Source organism: Necator americanus, chromosome V (genome assembly GCF_031761385.1).
Source record: "Necator americanus strain Aroian chromosome V, whole genome shotgun sequence".
Taxonomy (NCBI): domain Eukaryota; kingdom Metazoa; phylum Nematoda; class Chromadorea; order Rhabditida; family Ancylostomatidae; genus Necator; species Necator americanus.
This window is the reverse complement of record NC_087375.1, coordinates 32,225,372-32,242,284: the sequence shown is the minus strand read 5'-3', so window position 1 is coordinate 32,242,284 and position 16,913 is coordinate 32,225,372. Positions and strand designations below refer to the sequence as shown.

The 16,913-nt window shown below is 39.5% G+C and overlaps 4 protein-coding genes across 5 annotated transcripts; 3 read left to right on the top strand and 1 right to left on the bottom strand.

Annotated features, from left to right (window-relative positions):
• Window positions 1–317: 317 nt before the first annotated feature.
• Window positions 318–1,629, top strand: RB195_015881 (uncharacterized protein; the record flags this gene model as incomplete). Its single annotated transcript, XM_013450456.2, has 6 exons — window positions 318–467; window positions 567–671; window positions 912–978; window positions 1,192–1,274; window positions 1,350–1,438; window positions 1,494–1,629. The coding sequence occupies 6 exons, from the start codon at window positions 318–320 to the stop codon at window positions 1,627–1,629; spliced, it is 630 nt and encodes a 209-aa protein (XP_013305910.2).
• A 1,069-nt stretch (window positions 1,630–2,698) lies between these two features.
• On the top strand, window positions 2,699–4,264 carry RB195_015880 (uncharacterized protein; the record flags this gene model as incomplete). The annotated part of the gene is made up of 5 exons (XM_064206801.1): window positions 2,699–2,829; window positions 3,333–3,443; window positions 3,497–3,589; window positions 3,708–3,792; window positions 4,133–4,264. The coding sequence occupies 5 exons, from the start codon at window positions 2,699–2,701 to the stop codon at window positions 4,262–4,264; spliced, it is 552 nt and encodes a 183-aa protein (XP_064062682.1).
• Window positions 4,265–4,568: 304 nt separating this feature from the next.
• RB195_015879 (uncharacterized protein) lies at window positions 4,569–13,942 on the top strand (the record flags this gene model as incomplete). 2 transcript variants are annotated; one of them, XM_064206800.1, is made up of 23 exons in its annotated part: window positions 4,569–4,686; window positions 5,520–5,618; window positions 5,682–5,746; window positions 5,820–5,915; window positions 5,997–6,091; window positions 6,293–6,381; window positions 7,104–7,285; window positions 7,420–7,506; window positions 9,354–9,393; window positions 9,628–9,722; window positions 9,775–9,867; window positions 9,999–10,097; window positions 10,181–10,333; window positions 10,392–10,504; window positions 11,057–11,138; window positions 11,210–11,296; window positions 11,352–11,486; window positions 11,543–11,676; window positions 11,734–11,863; window positions 12,832–12,928; window positions 12,982–13,080; window positions 13,193–13,251; window positions 13,817–13,942. In XM_064206800.1, the coding sequence occupies 23 exons, from the start codon at window positions 4,569–4,571 to the stop codon at window positions 13,940–13,942; spliced, it is 2,373 nt and encodes a 790-aa protein (XP_064062681.1). The 2 variants fall into 2 exon arrangements, with proteins under 2 accessions (XP_064062681.1, XP_064062680.1); XM_064206799.1 differs by lacking the exon at window positions 9,354–9,393 and having other exon boundaries at window positions 9,600–9,722.
• A 245-nt stretch (window positions 13,943–14,187) lies between these two features.
• Window positions 14,188–16,221, bottom strand: RB195_015878 (uncharacterized protein; the record flags this gene model as incomplete). Its single annotated transcript, XM_064206798.1, has 7 exons — window positions 14,188–14,253; window positions 14,519–14,789; window positions 14,856–15,019; window positions 15,129–15,177; window positions 15,522–15,709; window positions 15,769–15,823; window positions 16,181–16,221. The coding sequence occupies 7 exons, from the start codon at window positions 16,219–16,221 to the stop codon at window positions 14,188–14,190; spliced, it is 834 nt and encodes a 277-aa protein (XP_064062679.1).
• Window positions 16,222–16,913: the final 692 nt, after the last annotated feature.

The window sequence follows — 16,913 nt, the reverse complement described above, 5'->3', positions numbered from 1 at the left end:
TATAGTGGTGCAATTTCGCGTCATGGAACATTGCTCCCATCCACTTTTGCACTAGTTTTTGGCTCTCACAACGTTCCTCCTTCTTCTTCCTTCCTTCTCTTGAACTTCATCTTTCAGTCACTATTTTGCTTTGCTTCATGTACCTTTTTATTAAGTGGTTCATTCAAAAAGGAACTCTGCAGATGTATTCTGTACCTATAGACTCATTTTTGCTTGTATTCGCCTAAGTTTCAGCGTTCTCTTGAATTTTATCTTAGACTGCTTTGATATTGTAAACACTTATGAGTAATAAGTGAAACATTGCTTTTCAGTAGAAGATGTATAACAGCCAAAGCACCTACGAATCTCTTGTCGACGTTTGCGTAAATTCGGCCATGGCAAATATTCGGTCGATGACAACGGATCAGCTCAATGATCTGCTTTATAATGAGTCACGTTTCAATGGATTAGTTGACAGTTTACCTCAGGTATATTCCACTTACAGGTTCTTGTTTTATTAGGCCCTTTCATTTTGTATCTTTGCGTTTTTCGCTATTTCTTCATTGCATTTATATTTTACGTCTTAGATTCGTTCCCTGCCGACTGAAAGAGAAGCTGGACTTGCTCAAAACAAATCACTTGCTGAGTGGAATTTAGCTCAAGAACCAAAATTAACGCAGCTGCGGAAACAGGTACCTTTGCTTTCTTATTGTTCAGTGCAGAGAATGAATCAAGAAAACTAAGTTGTAATTGTAGCAAAGGAGTGAAAATATGCAGGATGGATAAGTACGGGAATTGGTTATACCCGCATGACTTTGAGAGATTTTATTGCTTTGTAGCTGCACAGAGTTATCTTGTATGTGCAGTGTTTCTTGTTTTCAGAAAATATCATTTTGAGTTGTAAAGAAGTGTGTAAAATGATCATTATTCAGGTGAAAGATCTTTATGGGCAAGCAACTTCTTTACGAACGGAAACCGAAGCACTCAAATCAAAGCTTGGTACTTTTTTACGACTTCTTAGGTAATTAATGGCGGTATCCATGGTTAAAGAAATATTCTGTTAATTTCTACTGATTCTAAATCCTACAGTTAAGCAAAGAATTCTGACTGTTAACAGTGCCTGCGAATCTTCCCACTTGTGTTGCGTGACACCAACGATGGCCTGCTTAGTTTGGAAAACCTCCGCATTCCGTTATTATAGTTATCTTTCAGATGAAATATCTTCTTCAAAGTCACTGGATACTACTAGTAACCTGCTGCAAGTAGCTGCTCAGGAAGCAGATGATGACGCAGAGGTGTGGCTATGTTTTTGTCGCTTCTGTGGATTTTCTTATCAGCTCATAGTGTATCCATCGTTCGTTTTTGTTTAGGGTACGGCCAAAGCTTTTCTTGCTGGTACAATTTCTATTGAACAGTTCCTCAAGGATTTGCTTGAAAAGAAAGCGTTGGCTCATTTGCGGTGAATCCATTTTTCTTATTTTTTGTTTGCACGATATATCGCTGAAATTTCTTAGGAAAATCAAGTCCGATCGTTTAATCACGATATTGCGAGATCAACAATACTCTCAAGCTACTCCGTCTGTTCCACCGAGGACTGGGGTCGCTCCATACCCAGATATACCTATGCCTAATCGGCACTCTTATTACTGATCTACTTATTCCCCTTTTTTGCTGATACTTTAATTATTGGTTCCACAACACTCAGTATTAAACCACAGCTGCATTTGTTCATTTTTTCGGTGGAATCTTTGAATTCTAAAATAAACAAATTTTTGTTAGCACATTTAAGAGTACACGTCATTGGTTCTGGGTTACTGCTCTCTAGTTCTTTTTGTTCCTGTACAGTAAGTGACTGTGCGTTCTCAATAGTTTCGCTTCTGAATATTTACCAATGCCTTATTGATGTGTAGATAATAGTTTTATCCAGCAACGTTGTTACAAGTATTTTTTAAATCCGTTATGTTCAACTGCTTATTTCTCATGATTGGGTTCGTAATTTTTTTCTAATTGTGATCGAATTCCTTCGCGGCCTGCATCATTCTCCCTAGTCTCTGTGAAGCAGAGTGCGAAAAAACCTACACTCTGGATTTCTCTACCCCGCATGTGCCCATTATTGGTTTTACGAAGAAAATTGTTTGCATGTATATTTCCTCCTCTTCGAAGTTCTATGGCAACATATACGGATTTTTTTTTTGGTTGATGCATGCCATAATTTATGCAAAATGGTTGTACCATTCGACATTCAAAAAGAAACGTGGTTGTTTTGAGCTATAAATATTTGTATATGGTTGTGTCTTGTTTGTATTTCGCCATGTACAACTCAGTTACTATTGAGAACTATTAGTGTAGCAGCAGAGGTTGTGTTTCACGGGCGGAGCGTTGTGAGAGGAGCGGAACTGGGATAGAGTTGTAATTATTCGCCAGTTGAAATGTGTTTTTTCTCCATTACTTCCATTAAGACCTCTCAATAAAGGCAGTCAAAGTTTTTTACGGCTAGGAGTTATAATTGTGGCAGTGCAGACTCTCAATTGTACGTACTCACTTTGACCTACTAAACAAAAATATCTCATGTTTTAACATTATTATTCTAATGATTTAAACTCGAACACAACGGTGAGTGTCATAGATTCACAGAGACGAATTAAAGGTTTCTACTCAGAACTCCACTTTGAAGGATTTCAACACATGTATCAGTTAGCTAAAAGAGATACTTCTTCAGATGTTAAGGAATGGATGGTTTGGGAGCAGGGCTCTATGTCGGACATTTGCATCACTTCGTGAAATGGCTGGCCCGAAAGATCCGAAACTCTTGTATGAGCCTACATTTCCGGACACGCGAGAATATCCCGAGTGAGTTTTGCTGCAACTTTAAAGCTTTCTTACTTCCTTTTGCATATTTTCTTTTTTCTTTCTCTTCTTTCCTTTGTTTTATCCCTTCACATAATATCGGATAATGAATGAAGCTTTTCGTACAATACTCGTTAGAATAACTATCCTTGCAGTGTTGTTAACTCGTCTTTGAGCGCACTTTACTCATATTCTCAAAGAAATGCTAGCATTGAGATGATTTTAAGCGAAATTTTCTTCACCCTAATCGTCGTTTGCTGTTAACACAATATTGCGCTGAAAACTCTTGTATATAACAGGTTGACGGGCAGAACAAAGCTATATGTTCCCGATCACAGATTATTTCAATAGTTTTTACTTTAGCGCTATACTTCTGCACATAATTTTTAGCTTCAAGTCCCACCAACGTTTTTTTTGTACTTTTGGTTGTGGATTTTTCTGGTTGCTCATAATATCATAATTATAACTAATATCATAGTTATAATGTAATCATAATTATATTATAGGTACGATACACTAAATGTTCGTATTCAAGGATATGACTTCACTCATATTGAGAAATTTCAACGTTACGTTGACAGAATGGCTCGGCGATTCAAATTCAATGTATTGGATAGGTAGTAATCACTTTTCAATAACGGTTTTCGTTCAATGAATGAATGTTTTTGAGCTACGCGGTCGCCGCCCAGACACAACGAGTCGTGGTGTACAAACCAAATAGCACTATTGTAGATAAAGAAGTGAATTTAGCAATATATGATCGGTACGTTCTGTTTCGAGTTGGACTGCATTTTAATTCGCATTCTTCATTGCTAGTATGTCTATCTCTTAATTATCGGGAGATTGTTCTGCTGCTAATATCAAAACCTAGTTTATTTAAGAGTGGTTCGTCTCGGTAGCGTACCTATTCCTCGTCTTCAACTTTTCATTACTCTTATCCAAACTCACATTCCTCCTGGTGTCACGGTAGGTATTTCGAATAAAATTCGACCTCAGATTTCATGTAATAATTTGTGACAAATCTTTCGATATGCAGAGTTTGATCATTAATTCTGAAAATATCACACTTTACGCGTCACGCTAAAATTCTTCATTAAGCTAATCAACCAATCATGAAAGCAACGTCAATAGAAAACGAAATCTTCTGAGATGTCAGAATTGTCAGTCAAACCAAGTCACTTGCTTCACTCTTCTTTTTCTTGATATCTTTGAAATCTAACCGCTCGAAAGTCCTCAAGTTTCAAGATATGTACCGGCAACAAATAAATACTTTTGATATGGTCATCATGGTATATTTTTATTGCAGATTACGTTTAAAGAGCACGAGAAGGCTGATGAGGATTATCGATATATACCAGATATTCTACTGAAGCAGAAACAAGAAGAGCTCAAATCCTTAGATGATCCTATCGTGCGCAGAAATCTTGGATGGGAATAGCATATATTTTTGACATAAATGCTTTTGAATTTCTTGTTAGCTCTTTGTATTCACAGATAAATCTAGAAACTTTTACTGTTTACTGGAAAAGATATATAAGGTTCAATTCCTGCATCTTCGTTGTATACAGCAAATTTGTTATTTATGGAAGCTATGTTCGCACTGCTTTCTTTGCATACAATAGTGCATCAAAGTGCTTTTTTTAAAACAATTTTCTACATAATATTACGCCGAAATAGTTTTCTAGATTAAAAATATCGTAGTTCAACTGCGTTTGCGTCATCACTGCGATCTACTAAGGGTGATGACTGACTTCATTGAACGTTTGGTTCCATATGAACTGGTGGACATTGGCGCTAATTTGGGACATCCATCTTACAAAGATGATTTAGACAGCGTTTTAAAGCGTGCGAAACAAGCAGGTTAGTTTGTAATTGCTGAAACCGAGAGTTTTCCTTTGCAATATTTACTTGCTTTTCAAGAGCTATAAGTGAGATAGCACTTAGTTATTCTTAAACACTTCTGCAATAGTAAATACTATCGCAAATGTACTGTCGCGTCAAAATGACGTCATGTTCGGTGCACCAGCGTAGGCGACTGCGATCGAAGCGGCGCGGTGAAGCGTAGCAGTGGGAATCGAGTCGAGACCCTCAGTACTCGTCGCTGCACTTCGAGTGAAGCTAGCGATACATAGAAAATCTACGGTTCTAGAAGAAAATGTAGTTGCGGGTAGGGGCACTCAACTGCGCTCGTATTTCTGGAAGTTCTATCTTCCTTTTTTCTCTCATTATTTATCTTTACTCCGGTGCTACCCTCGACGGCAACCGTTTTCTTCACTTCGCCGCTTGAATGCATCCGGTTACGCAACAGCACCGAATTCCAAGTCGTTCTGACTAAACTATAGTTGGCGAGTTCTTATATTTCTTTCTATATCTCTATCAGTCATGAACTTCCTTCACTCTTTCGTCTTGCGTTCAAAGTGAATTGCAGTCTGATTGTGGAAAATTTGGTGATTTGTGTGGATGATTTGCTGAGTAATGCCTGGATTTTCAGTCGTAATCAAATATCCAACATAATCGAAGCTTGCTTTGAATTTGATAAAACAACACTCTCTTTTGAGTTCTCGACCTTATTGTACTTCACATTCTTCTCTCGACTCCACTTTCAAAGAAATTTAAACTTTCTCCAATAGCTCCAATAAGCATAGTAGCAGAGTAAATGAAAAGTTTTAACAATAATTAACTATCATCTTTAGGTCTTTCAAAAGTGATGCTCACGGGTACATGTGAAAAAATAAGCGCTGAATGTAAGAAACTCGCTGAGACGATGCCTGGGTTCTTGTACTTCACTGCTGGTAAGGTTTCCGTTTTTTTTTTTCTGCGGAGCTTGCTTGTAATAACAGCTCATCCGATCTCAGGTGTACATCCTCATGATGCTAAGGATTTTAATGGGAACACATTGAATACTCTAAGAGTTCTACAGGTAGTCAATCATTTCCAAGATGCATCCTGTCATTCGTTTTTTCCTTGAAATTAAATCGAATCGACTTCTTTAGTCACATAAACAATGCGTTGCCGTTGGAGAGTGTGGATTAGACTTTAATAGGAACTTTTCTCCACAAGATGTTCAAAGAGATGTTTTTGAAAAACAGGTGCAAAATTTACGTTCTTATTTCTCTTCATTTGCTTGCATTTTGGACTTATCAAATGAAATAGTTCTATGCATTTGCCAGGTGGAATTAGCTTGCGAGCTAAATAAACCACTATTCATTCATGAACGGGAAGCACATGAGGATATGGTGAGGATTCTGAGTAATTCTGGAGAAAGGTAGGAGTTCCACACGTCCTTAGTTCTTCTTCAGAGAGAACTCAGTGAGATAAATTATTTACGTTGTTCACGAGGAAAAAGAATAGAAGGAAAGTTTGCACAAAAAAGTTATTTTAGTAGGACAACAAAAAAAAGAATCGTACGTGATTTTTTTTTGCTGCAAAAATCTCCTTTCTAAATCATATTCTATCAAATTTACAGTCTGCCACCAACTGTCATACATTGCTTCACAGGAACAGAAGAGGAGGCGAAAAAATACGTGGAAATGGGGCTACATATCGGGTTAACCGGTGGGAACTTTGGAACGTTGATTAATCTCAATTCGTTGATTTTATCTTTATAATGATCAGGTCGTATATGAATAATTATCGTTCGTAATATTAATATTTTACTCACCTTAATTACCTTTCACGAACACAGCCAACGAACAGGTAACCCTCGGGGCCGTAGTGGAAAACCCTCGGTAACCCTAAGAACAAAGTTCAAAGTGGATGTTTTGCGTATGTTATCGAATATCGACAACACTAGCATAAAAAATTGTTACTGCGATGATAAGTTACCTCTCTTTAGATCGTTAGAACGAAAGCGGAAAAGACATGTAAATCCTGGAATAGGATTCAAGCGCCTGATTACTGATTCGCAATTACATGAAGGCGATGCAGGTGGTCGATCCTATGCAAAATGTCAAGATCAAAATACATTTTAAAAAAAAAGCAAAGAGATGGAGTCAAACGGAGTGAAGGAAGAGGGAGAAAAAGACCGAATAGGCTGCTCCATAATTCGTTTCCATTCTTCGTTATACCTTCCTCTTCATGGAACGATGTCGCGGAGTGGCTGTGAGTGATGGAAGCAGTATTTTCTAATTGATTGGGAGATCAAATGAGAGGCAATGTAATGAAGAAAGGAACAAGCTGCGCTACTCTTTTACGATGGGAGAACTTAGCACTAATTTATTCTCTTATTTTGGCCTAAACAACATTTCCTAGATCGGTACAACGAAATACTTTTACAGGATTTCTCTGGAAAGACCGGCAGCCAAATGGGGTGCAGGCGGCCCTCCGCAATGGTGTCATACCTCTTGACCGGTTATTGATTGAAACTGACGCACCCTTCATGTATCCAAAGATCAACGATAAAAAATTGCCTGTCGACGTGAAGGAAGCTATTAGTGATTCTGCTAAAGAGCTGCACAAAGTGAGTTTTTTTTACGGCGACATTCTTTTTGTATTAGACTTGTCTCTCTGAAATGAATTGCGATAACTTCCTGCTTATCATTACTATTGATTTCTTTTTTTGTCTTTTTCGTGCTTACTGGCCTTTTTATGTAGTTCGCTTCTTTCAACCGTAATGAACCATGTGCTCTACCAGCCATTTGTGAGATGATCGCTGCGTTTATGGGCAAAGACCCGAAAGAGGTAAGAAGTTTGGCTTTCCTCTAATCCACTGATGTGAAGTGAATCACATGTGATGGAAATCCTTCTTATACGCTGTAAGATAGCTTTTGCGAGGGGTTTTTGACTGGCATGGAAGCTTGGCGAACTGACTACTGATCTAAATTCCATCATTTCCAGTCTGGAGTAGTTTGATTCATTATATAGCATATACATATTCATGTATAGCTTGTCCATTACGCTACATTTTTGGTCACCCTAGACGCTGAATCTTTCTTCACACCCGCTTTAGGAAGCATTGCTTCGTTTGCTTCCCAAAAGACGAGTTGAAACTTCGCACTGAGTTCGTAAATAGATCCTTGCCTCCCTTCTTTATAGGTCCTTGTCCTATTCGTCATCCAATCAAGAAGACAGAAATAATATGACATATATCTCTTTCTCAATTAGTCACCTTGCAGTATATTAGGTGGGAGCTAGTGACTGAAAGGTTTCAACGTTTCTTTTGAACAGAGCAAAGAGCTGGTCTAGTGGCATACTTATTAGTGAAGATGCAGAAAGTGTACAGGCAAGCGACTGAGTGTGCAGATAGCCCTCTACGGCAGTACATTTTGTACTACTACCAGTTATCCTCGCGACGCCTCGTATTTATTACAACGCGATTGTCGTCTGCATGCTGTAGTATTGCGAGTGCTGGTTATTGTAGTCAACTTTATCTACAGATGTTCTTAACCACGTAATATGACTACTAACCATTAAGAAGTGTTGCAATCATTTGGGAACAGCAATTCTCCGCAAGGCAATTACTACAGTAGGTTGACAGTTGTATAAAATACTAAGTATAATAACGCCGAATTCTCAAGCACACACAACAAGCAGTATAGTCCACCCAAAGCTACGTGAAGCTCAGTATAGTTGCGAAACCAGCTGCGCTTAAAGCGGCGCGGTGGAGAGAGCGGTTTGGATCCGAATAGGACCATCGTTAGTTTCACTTGGACCGATGCGATGGTGCTAACGAGGGTGCTTCCCCGGGTAAAGTGTTGTGGAAAAGAGGAGTTAGGGGCACACAGTCACGCTCTTATTTCTGAAAGTAAATGACTAAATCATTCGGAGCCTTAAGACCTAAGCATTAGCCTCAGAGGATCTCTGACATGTAAGCTACGGTCGGGTCAAAACGACATGAATTACGAGTGCAGTTGCGGGGCATTTACGCGATCGAAACGACCCGGTGGAGAGCAGCGGTTGGAACCTAAGTTGGGGCTGTCGCAAACAGCAGCGATGGGTGATGCAAGCAAGCGTTTCACCTCCTAGCCACTATGCTCCACCAGAGCGCCTCACGAGAAACCGCGTACGCAATTGCGTACGTGCTTCATGTCGTTTTGACCCTACTATAAAGTTACTAGGAGAAAAAAGTAAGATGCAGCGTCAGAATCAAGAGCGCGGTTGCTGGTTGCCCCCAACTACATTTTCCCCTCCCACGTCTTGATCCCATCTGAAACGCTCCACCGCGCTGATTCGAGCACAGGCCCTGCACAACTGGACCAACTGCATCGAGCTTCAGGTCGTTTTGACTCGACTATACTGCTGGTTGTGTGGCCAGCACTTTCCTCTTACGCTGACATAGACGGAATCAAATTCGAATTCCTTCCTATGGTTCACAGCTGTTCACCCATAGTAATAAGTTACGCTTGCCAAGAATATGCTTTGTTTTCGCCTTGCTGATATGTTTGTGGCTCTAAGCATTTTGCAAGGTTAGGAACATCTGTCGATGAATTTCGCTGCAAACCAAGATCGCTCTCACTACAATCAAGAGAAGCTGCGTTGAGATTTGATTCCAATCATTGTAATGTATTACAACATATGTGAACTTATAGGTCGCCGAAGCAACGACGAAGAATGCCAAACGGATATATGGTCTGAATTGAATTCGTTACTAAAATTGGTGAATAAATGGTTGGAACTATTGAAGTGCTTGTCTTTTTGGGTGTTGTCGCTTGCATATTAACTTCCTGTTTTCCCATATCAAAAACCTTTCTCCTCTGTTGGACTCTGTTAGATTTTTTTCTATCTGTGTGCCCCTTCCTTTGTGGGAACACTCTAATAGTATATAATTTACTCAGCTATGCATATACACGATGTTTTTCTTAGTTTTCGCCCTCTGCTACGTCATGAATTTACTGGTCGAACAGTCGCTGAATGGAGCTCGTCAACGAAATCTGCTTCGCTCAATGCTTAATTCGAAGGTCTTAGCTGTGATTTGCTCCTGGTTTAAAAGCGAATACGATATTCATTTAGGTCTTCAAATTTGGTGAATTTGTACTGAAAAGTGGTCAAAAGTCCCCGATTTATATCGATTTACGCGAGTGCTTTGGATACGCCGATTTGATGGTATCCTTGCATGATTTCCCATTCTTAAGTTCTACTTGTCATTTTTGCTTATTTTTTTTATTTTTTTTGGGAAAGTTAGTTGTTTCAAAGAATTATCTATCGTCCTTTCTTAACCATATAGAGCCATATAGAGCTTAGCTTCTGATGGTCTCAAGTCGCTGATAGTAGGCACAGACATAGAATTCGACGCAATTGTTGGTGTACCATATGCAGCACTCCCGTATGCTACTGTAGGTGTTGTTACACATATTGTTAATTTGTTTTCTCGTACTTTTTCGTTTCATCCCAAATTTCACAACGTATTCTTATCCAGTTAGTGTCCTATCGCGAATCAAAGCCACTAATAATCATTCGAAAAGAAGCAAAGACCCATGGGACGAAAAAACTGATAGAAGGCTTGTACAAGAAAGGAGACAAAGTAATTGTCATTGAAGACGTAGTTACAACAGGAGGAAGTATTCAAGATGTAAGTTCCTCAAGCTGTACAACATTAGCGTGCTGTTTATCTGCAGACTGGTTACTAGGTCGTGGATATTTTACGTGACGAAGGACTTGTGGTAGAAGACGTGTTTTGTTTGCTTGACAGAGAGCAAGGAGGTGCTGAGAAGCTCGAAAAACATGGTATTACTTTGCATAGGTCAGTTCATTTGGAGTGCTTCAACAACTTTCTCGTTTCCTCTTAGTGATCAAATCTTGTCGTCGACGTGATTTGAACAACTAGCTTTTAGGTAGTCCAGAAAGGTCAATAAAATCAATAAACCAAACTGGTGATCCAAACTTTACACGTAGTGTTCCTCGCCAAATGTTCGTTGTCCGAAATACATCCTTGTACGCAACCTTTCAGGAAAACAGCTGTAGGATAATTAGCTGGTTAATATCCTCTCCTTCGTTTACACGCTCTTATATATCCCTATCTTACTAATTAGAGTCCTTTGGACACTAATGATAGTCGTTATAAATGACGACAGCCAACTTCCAAAACGGCGCTGGATCAATTTGGAAATCTGCTGCTGCTGCTCGCTTACAGTTCCAATCTCAGATTACACTCTCCAGAAATGCGATTTCTAAAGCTAGATTTCGCATTTTGTTGTAATTGTTCAAATGTAGTGTTTTCAATTCTTTCATCACTTTCATGTAGGCGGACAAAGTATTTCCGTCAGAAATGAGATCATATTTCTTCAAATTTCAGTCTGATGAATATGGAAACAGTACTTTCGTTTCTACTATCTGTTGAGGCAATCGACAAAGAAACCTGCTCAAAGATAGTCTCGGTGTGTAAGTTTGAACTCTCTTCAGTTAGCTAAAATATCCTTTGTGATTTTCTCACTGCTTGCCTCATTAGGCGTTAAATCTACCATGCCAAGGAGTGAAACACCTTCCATTGTCTCTAGAGATGGAAAATCTCGCGAAATTTCCTCTACACCACCTAGTAAGCGAGTTCTTTTTTTCTCATTTGCACCTGTTCCTCAGCCATTTTCTTCCAGGGTCGGCTACCTTTGGAAGAGCGTGCGAAAGAGGCCATTTGTCCATTAAACAAGAAGATTTTCTCGTTAATGTTGAAGAAGAACTCCAATCTTTGCCTTGCAGTCGACTACACCTCTGCTGAGAAAATTTTGCAGGTTTTGCTGGAACCGCTGGATTTATTGGTTTCTTTAGTCCACTTTCAAATTTTCAGCTCGTCGAAAAAGCGGCTCCTTTTGTAGTAGCTATAAAAGTTCATGCAGACGCAATTACGGATTTCTCCGAAGACTTCACTTCAAAGCTTGTGCGACTAGCTAACGACCACGAATTTGTTATATTCGAGGATAGGTCAGCATTTTTTTTTCTGGAAATTGTCCATTAGCAGGTCCAAGTTTATTTTTTAAGGAAGTTTGGAGATACGGGAAACACTAACATCTTGCAGTTGAAAGGAGCACAGCGCATAGCAGAATGGGCTGATATCGTGACAGTTCATGCCGTGCAGGGATCCGATTCTATAGGATCGATTTTCCGGCAGGTTAATTTTCTCAGTTTCCAGGACAGACTATAAAAGGAGTTGCGAAGAACTCTCGTGTTATTGAATTAGATGCTCAGTTGAATCGTCGTTGCTGCAATTAGCCCAGGAACAGATCTCTTCGACCCGAAAGGGTACTAATTTTTCCTCCGAAGATTTACAAACTAAAGGGTCGTGCTTCTGCAACTCTCTCTTTCGAACTCTGTCTCGATCATTATTTTTGGGTATTTCTTCATTTGTTTTATCACTCAGATTCTTCGAATAGGGAGTTTGAACAGTAGACGATCTTATTGGAAAAAAAAAACCTACACATCTTCTATGTTCGAACTCTATGCCGAGAATTGTAAAAAAATCGTTACCTGGGTTTTTCCTTTATTTTGTTTTATTTTGCCCGAGGTACTAGAATGTGCTTAAAAGCATCACCCCACGAATCTGGGGTGGTACGGGTTCCAGTCGGGCGATGCCTAACTGGGTCGTAGATTGTGGGGAAGAGGGTGATTCCGTTCACCTCTCCCTGTATCAGTGTAAACGGACGACCCGCTGCTCTTGCGATTCCTCTGAATTAGTTTTTCCTCTTCTCCACAACCTACGACCTAGTACTAGCATTACCCAAATGAAAGCCCTATCACCCCAGATTCTTGTGCTGATGCCTTTAAGAATCTGCTCCGGAATCCAAAAAAAACTTCTTTTAAGATCACACTGCACTTTAAAGGAAGAGAGATCCTATTCCTTTAGCTGATATGTATTTTATCACAATTTATGTGATATACGAGAAGAGATAGTGTCATTCGGAAGCACCGCTTCATAATTAGTTCTCGAACTTAGTTATCCTGTATTTTGGTTGCGTATCTATTGGATATAATTGTACCAAAACAACCTGAAACCTGGTGCAGTTGTGAATATGTATCTTGAAAGAGTAATGGCGCATCAGAAGATATATGTCTTCTTCTTTGCTTAAAAAAATCTTTAAGATCATCGCAGATCCGGCCTACCGCCTCAGTGGTATCCTTTTAATAGCACAACTCAGTACAAAAGGGTCACTAACGGCACTTCCAGGATACGCAGAAGGTCTGATATTCAATAAATTTGATCCCACAATATAGGCAAACAACCGATTGCAGCCGCAGCTGAGATGGGTGGAGCAAATCGAGATGTTGTTTGCGGTTTCATCTGTCAAACGCGCGTTTCAACTCATCCGGATATGCTGCATTGGACTCCAGGTTCCTATCGAGACCTTTTTCTTGCCATCTTCAGTTGATATTATAGTTCATGTATTAAATGCTACTAATTAAAATCTTATCTGCTATTTTCAATACTATCAAAATGAATCAGGTGTGAATCTGGATGCAACCTCGGACAACGCTGGACAGCAGTGGAGAGGACTTGATGAGGTGTGGTTTTTTTTGTAGTTTTCCTGATTTTAGAGTTTTCTTTGAGGTATTTCTGTATGTCATAGGTATAGTTGGGTAAAAACGACAAGCACGGTGCATTTACGTACGCGCTCGAAACGGCGCATCGGAGGCAGCACATGGAGCCGAGGTGGGGCCATCGCAAACTGCAACGATATGTGGTGCCAGCAGGGGTTCCAGTACGCTCCTAACCAATACGTTGCACCACACTGCCTCGAGGGAAGCCGCGTACGCAATTGCACCGTGCTTCATGTCGTTTTGACACTACTATATAGGGGCAAATGAAAGTCGTGATAACAAATATGCTGTTTCTTTTCGTCAAACTTCACTTTCTTACACCGCTTCTTCCTAAAAAGTACTAGACAAATATTAATGTGCTAATCAATCTCACTACATCTGGAATGTTTTTTCTTGTTATTGTTTCTCTTTAAAGTGAACGTGGGAGCGCATCCCAAGCGGATTGATTAACGCCAGACACCTTATCCTTATCCTTATGGTTCCTCTTCTCTGGAGAAACTGTGGTGATTGCAATTGTATTGTATTGTAGGCAGTGAAACGCCAACAAAACGACATTGTAATCGTTGGAAGGGGAGTGACCGCTAGTTCTACTCCAATTCAAGAGCTGACACGATATCGTGAAGCTGCATGGACGGCTTTGACTGCGAAAAGTTAGATAATCTACACGGGATTTTACAGCTGCCACGTTGCTATGTCTCCTCATTCGTCTTCGGATTTCTTACACCAATGTTACCTCTTATATACCCCCGTATCTCTGTTTTTAGTTCAAGCATGACAGATTTTCTTCACTTCTTTGATGTTTCTGTTTTTAAACCTCGTTAATAATTATGAAGCTTTTATTCTTGTCAACATATGTGTACAATAGATCCAACCAATCAACCATGACACAAATAACTGTTTCTAAGTCCTGTGCCAAGAAGCTTGACCACTTTCTTGGTAGGAACAGAACAAACTGTCTTTCTCCGCCTGGAAAGTTTGATTTTAGGACTTTTGGGTGCTTCTTCAAATGGAGAGAAAAATTAATACGTGCAGAAAATGTGACTTCTTCAAATAATAGAAAGGATTCACTAATATAGAAGACGACGGTAAAATAGGTAAAACACCAGCATTTGAATTATGGCCAACGATAACTGGTTGGGTAATGTTGTGTTTGATCACCGCAATGCTAGAGTTTTTTTTGCTGACACTAAAATGGGCGCCAAAATTCATGTTAGAACATAAATCTCCTCACACTGTAGCTAACATGTGCACGATCGCTCTGTTCTTGCGATCCGCGTGGATGCAAGTAGCGCTCGTCAGACCATCGAGGACGGCCGTGAAAATGTCTCTTTCCACGTTCCTTCCAACCACCTCTTTCGTAGTATGAACGACGCCAATTACGGTTCATAGGATTTTCATTCTTAGAGCGCCACGCATCATCCATCGATGTATGATACACTCTGTTTGGTCTCCAAGTGCCGCCTCTATGGTACTGTGTGGTCAATTGACGTGCAGACCCCGACCTGAAATCGAACAGCGTACTATTGATTTCTTGTGATAAAACAGCATAATAATCGAAAATAACTGACGAGAAATCGTGTCTACGATATTGTCTCTGAACGAAGTCCTCGTGGATTTTCGCTTTTGATGGTCCAGGAGTAGGTTCATCTTCAGGAATATTTGTGGTGACTTTTTCCTGATTTTTGCAAGAAACTGCGGATTGCGGAATCGGATCATCAGGAACAATTTCAGACTAAAACATAGACAAAGTAGTTTTGGTCGTAAAGAAAGATTTCTCTAGGGCCTTAAGTTCATCGTTGAGTTTAAGTTCATCTTAAGTTTCTGTAAGATCAAAATGCTACCTCTTCGCTTGAAACAGATCCTGGCGTTTGTGCTTGACTTAGATTGCTCCTGAAATCCGAACGAGTCTAACACAGACAATTCCAACAACAGAAAAAAATTAAAATTTATAGTAACGTCTTATCTAAAACTGATATATATGTATATGTGTGTATGTAGGAAACATCGTAAAATCACTAGATACTGAAGTCCCACTAAAACCTTACTCAAGGAATTATAAATTTTTCTTCTAAGAGATGTGAATTTCTTGTTTTTTTAATCAATGGAAATCACAAAATCTACTAAAGTGTCTAGTATTTCTAACGTCATACGTGTATAAAAAGTCCAGAGGAGGATTTGTTCACAATTTGAAAATTGAGCTGCCCTTCAAACATCACATCATCATAAAGAAAAACTTTTGGAAAATGTCCACATAAACAAGCTGGTAATTGTGTCTGGCTGTAACTTCCCTTCTTTTTCTATCCAGTTCACGCTTGCGCTCTTCTCTTTCTGCTGCTTCTTCTACGCTCTCGCCGATTGTTTCTATCGTGAATGTTTCTATAGCACGGTTGTCTTCCTCAGTGAACATATCACCCCATCGCATCTAAAAACATTCATGAAAGAGAAAAACTTCGCAAGGTGTCACAGCATGAAGGAACTTACGCCTTTTTCACGAAGCTCCTCGGAAATTATGCTAATTCTATCGAACATAATCTGTCTGAAAATGATTGCGGTGACAGAGGAACAAAAACTAAACCAGGATCGATTTATCCCAATGCCTAAATATGAATTGTGAATGCGATGCAGAATGGAGAATATAGCATTGCGTGCATTTAACTAGTCATAGAAAAATCATGGGAACAGATGACACGCAAATATATGCTCAATAATGATTAGTTTCGATAGAAATTGGTGAAGGAGAGCTTTCAAAACGTAAGGATAATAAATTCGATACTCGTTCCTATCCTGCATCAATTCACAAAACCTATCATATGAGTTCTTTTCATTAAGAGTAGTAAGGAAGCATGGAAGAGTTTCCCATATTAAACTTGTTCTTGTAAACCACAAAACTTACTTTATTTCCCTTTCGAAGTCCTTTGTACCGGTGGTAGACATTGCAGTCTACTATAATAAGAATAGCTGTTGTTAGTACTCTAGAATAGAAGCTAACGACAAAGTGATTGTTGCGAAATCGAGGAAAAATCAATAATGGATCATGCACGAGAAAATGAACTATTACCACACAATCTCTACGTGGATAAACAAACGATGAAGCGAGAACATGACTATTCATGCTAAATGACCGATCCATAGTTACTTTGTTAGCTGATCGGCTACCACTGGTACAACAGTAGTCACATATACAGTTGGGCACAACTACTTTGTGCTCAGGAACAACCGCAACGCATCCAACGCAACTCGGGGAGGAGGGGGTTCTCACCGTTGCAGTAAATCTTGCCGTTATCATCACGCTTGGATAATAACATAGTTGCAACGCTAACCTTGATAGGTCGTATTTTCAAAGGACAGCGTCAGGGATTGTGACTACTTTGGTTGAAACTAGAAATCTTATTGACATAAAATTAGAATTTGACTAGGGCGTCCATCACTATTCAGTGCGAGCAATACCGAGTTTCATTATTCTTGATAGGACCGCCGCATGCATCTACTCTTTCCTTCGCCGCATAAACTTCGGACACGGCGTTTTTTTTCGCTTGAGATCGTTTTTTTGTTGACTGGCAAATCAATGTCCTTGTTCATATAATTCTTATCACAATGACCTGCCGCAGGGTGACAGAGGAGAAGAA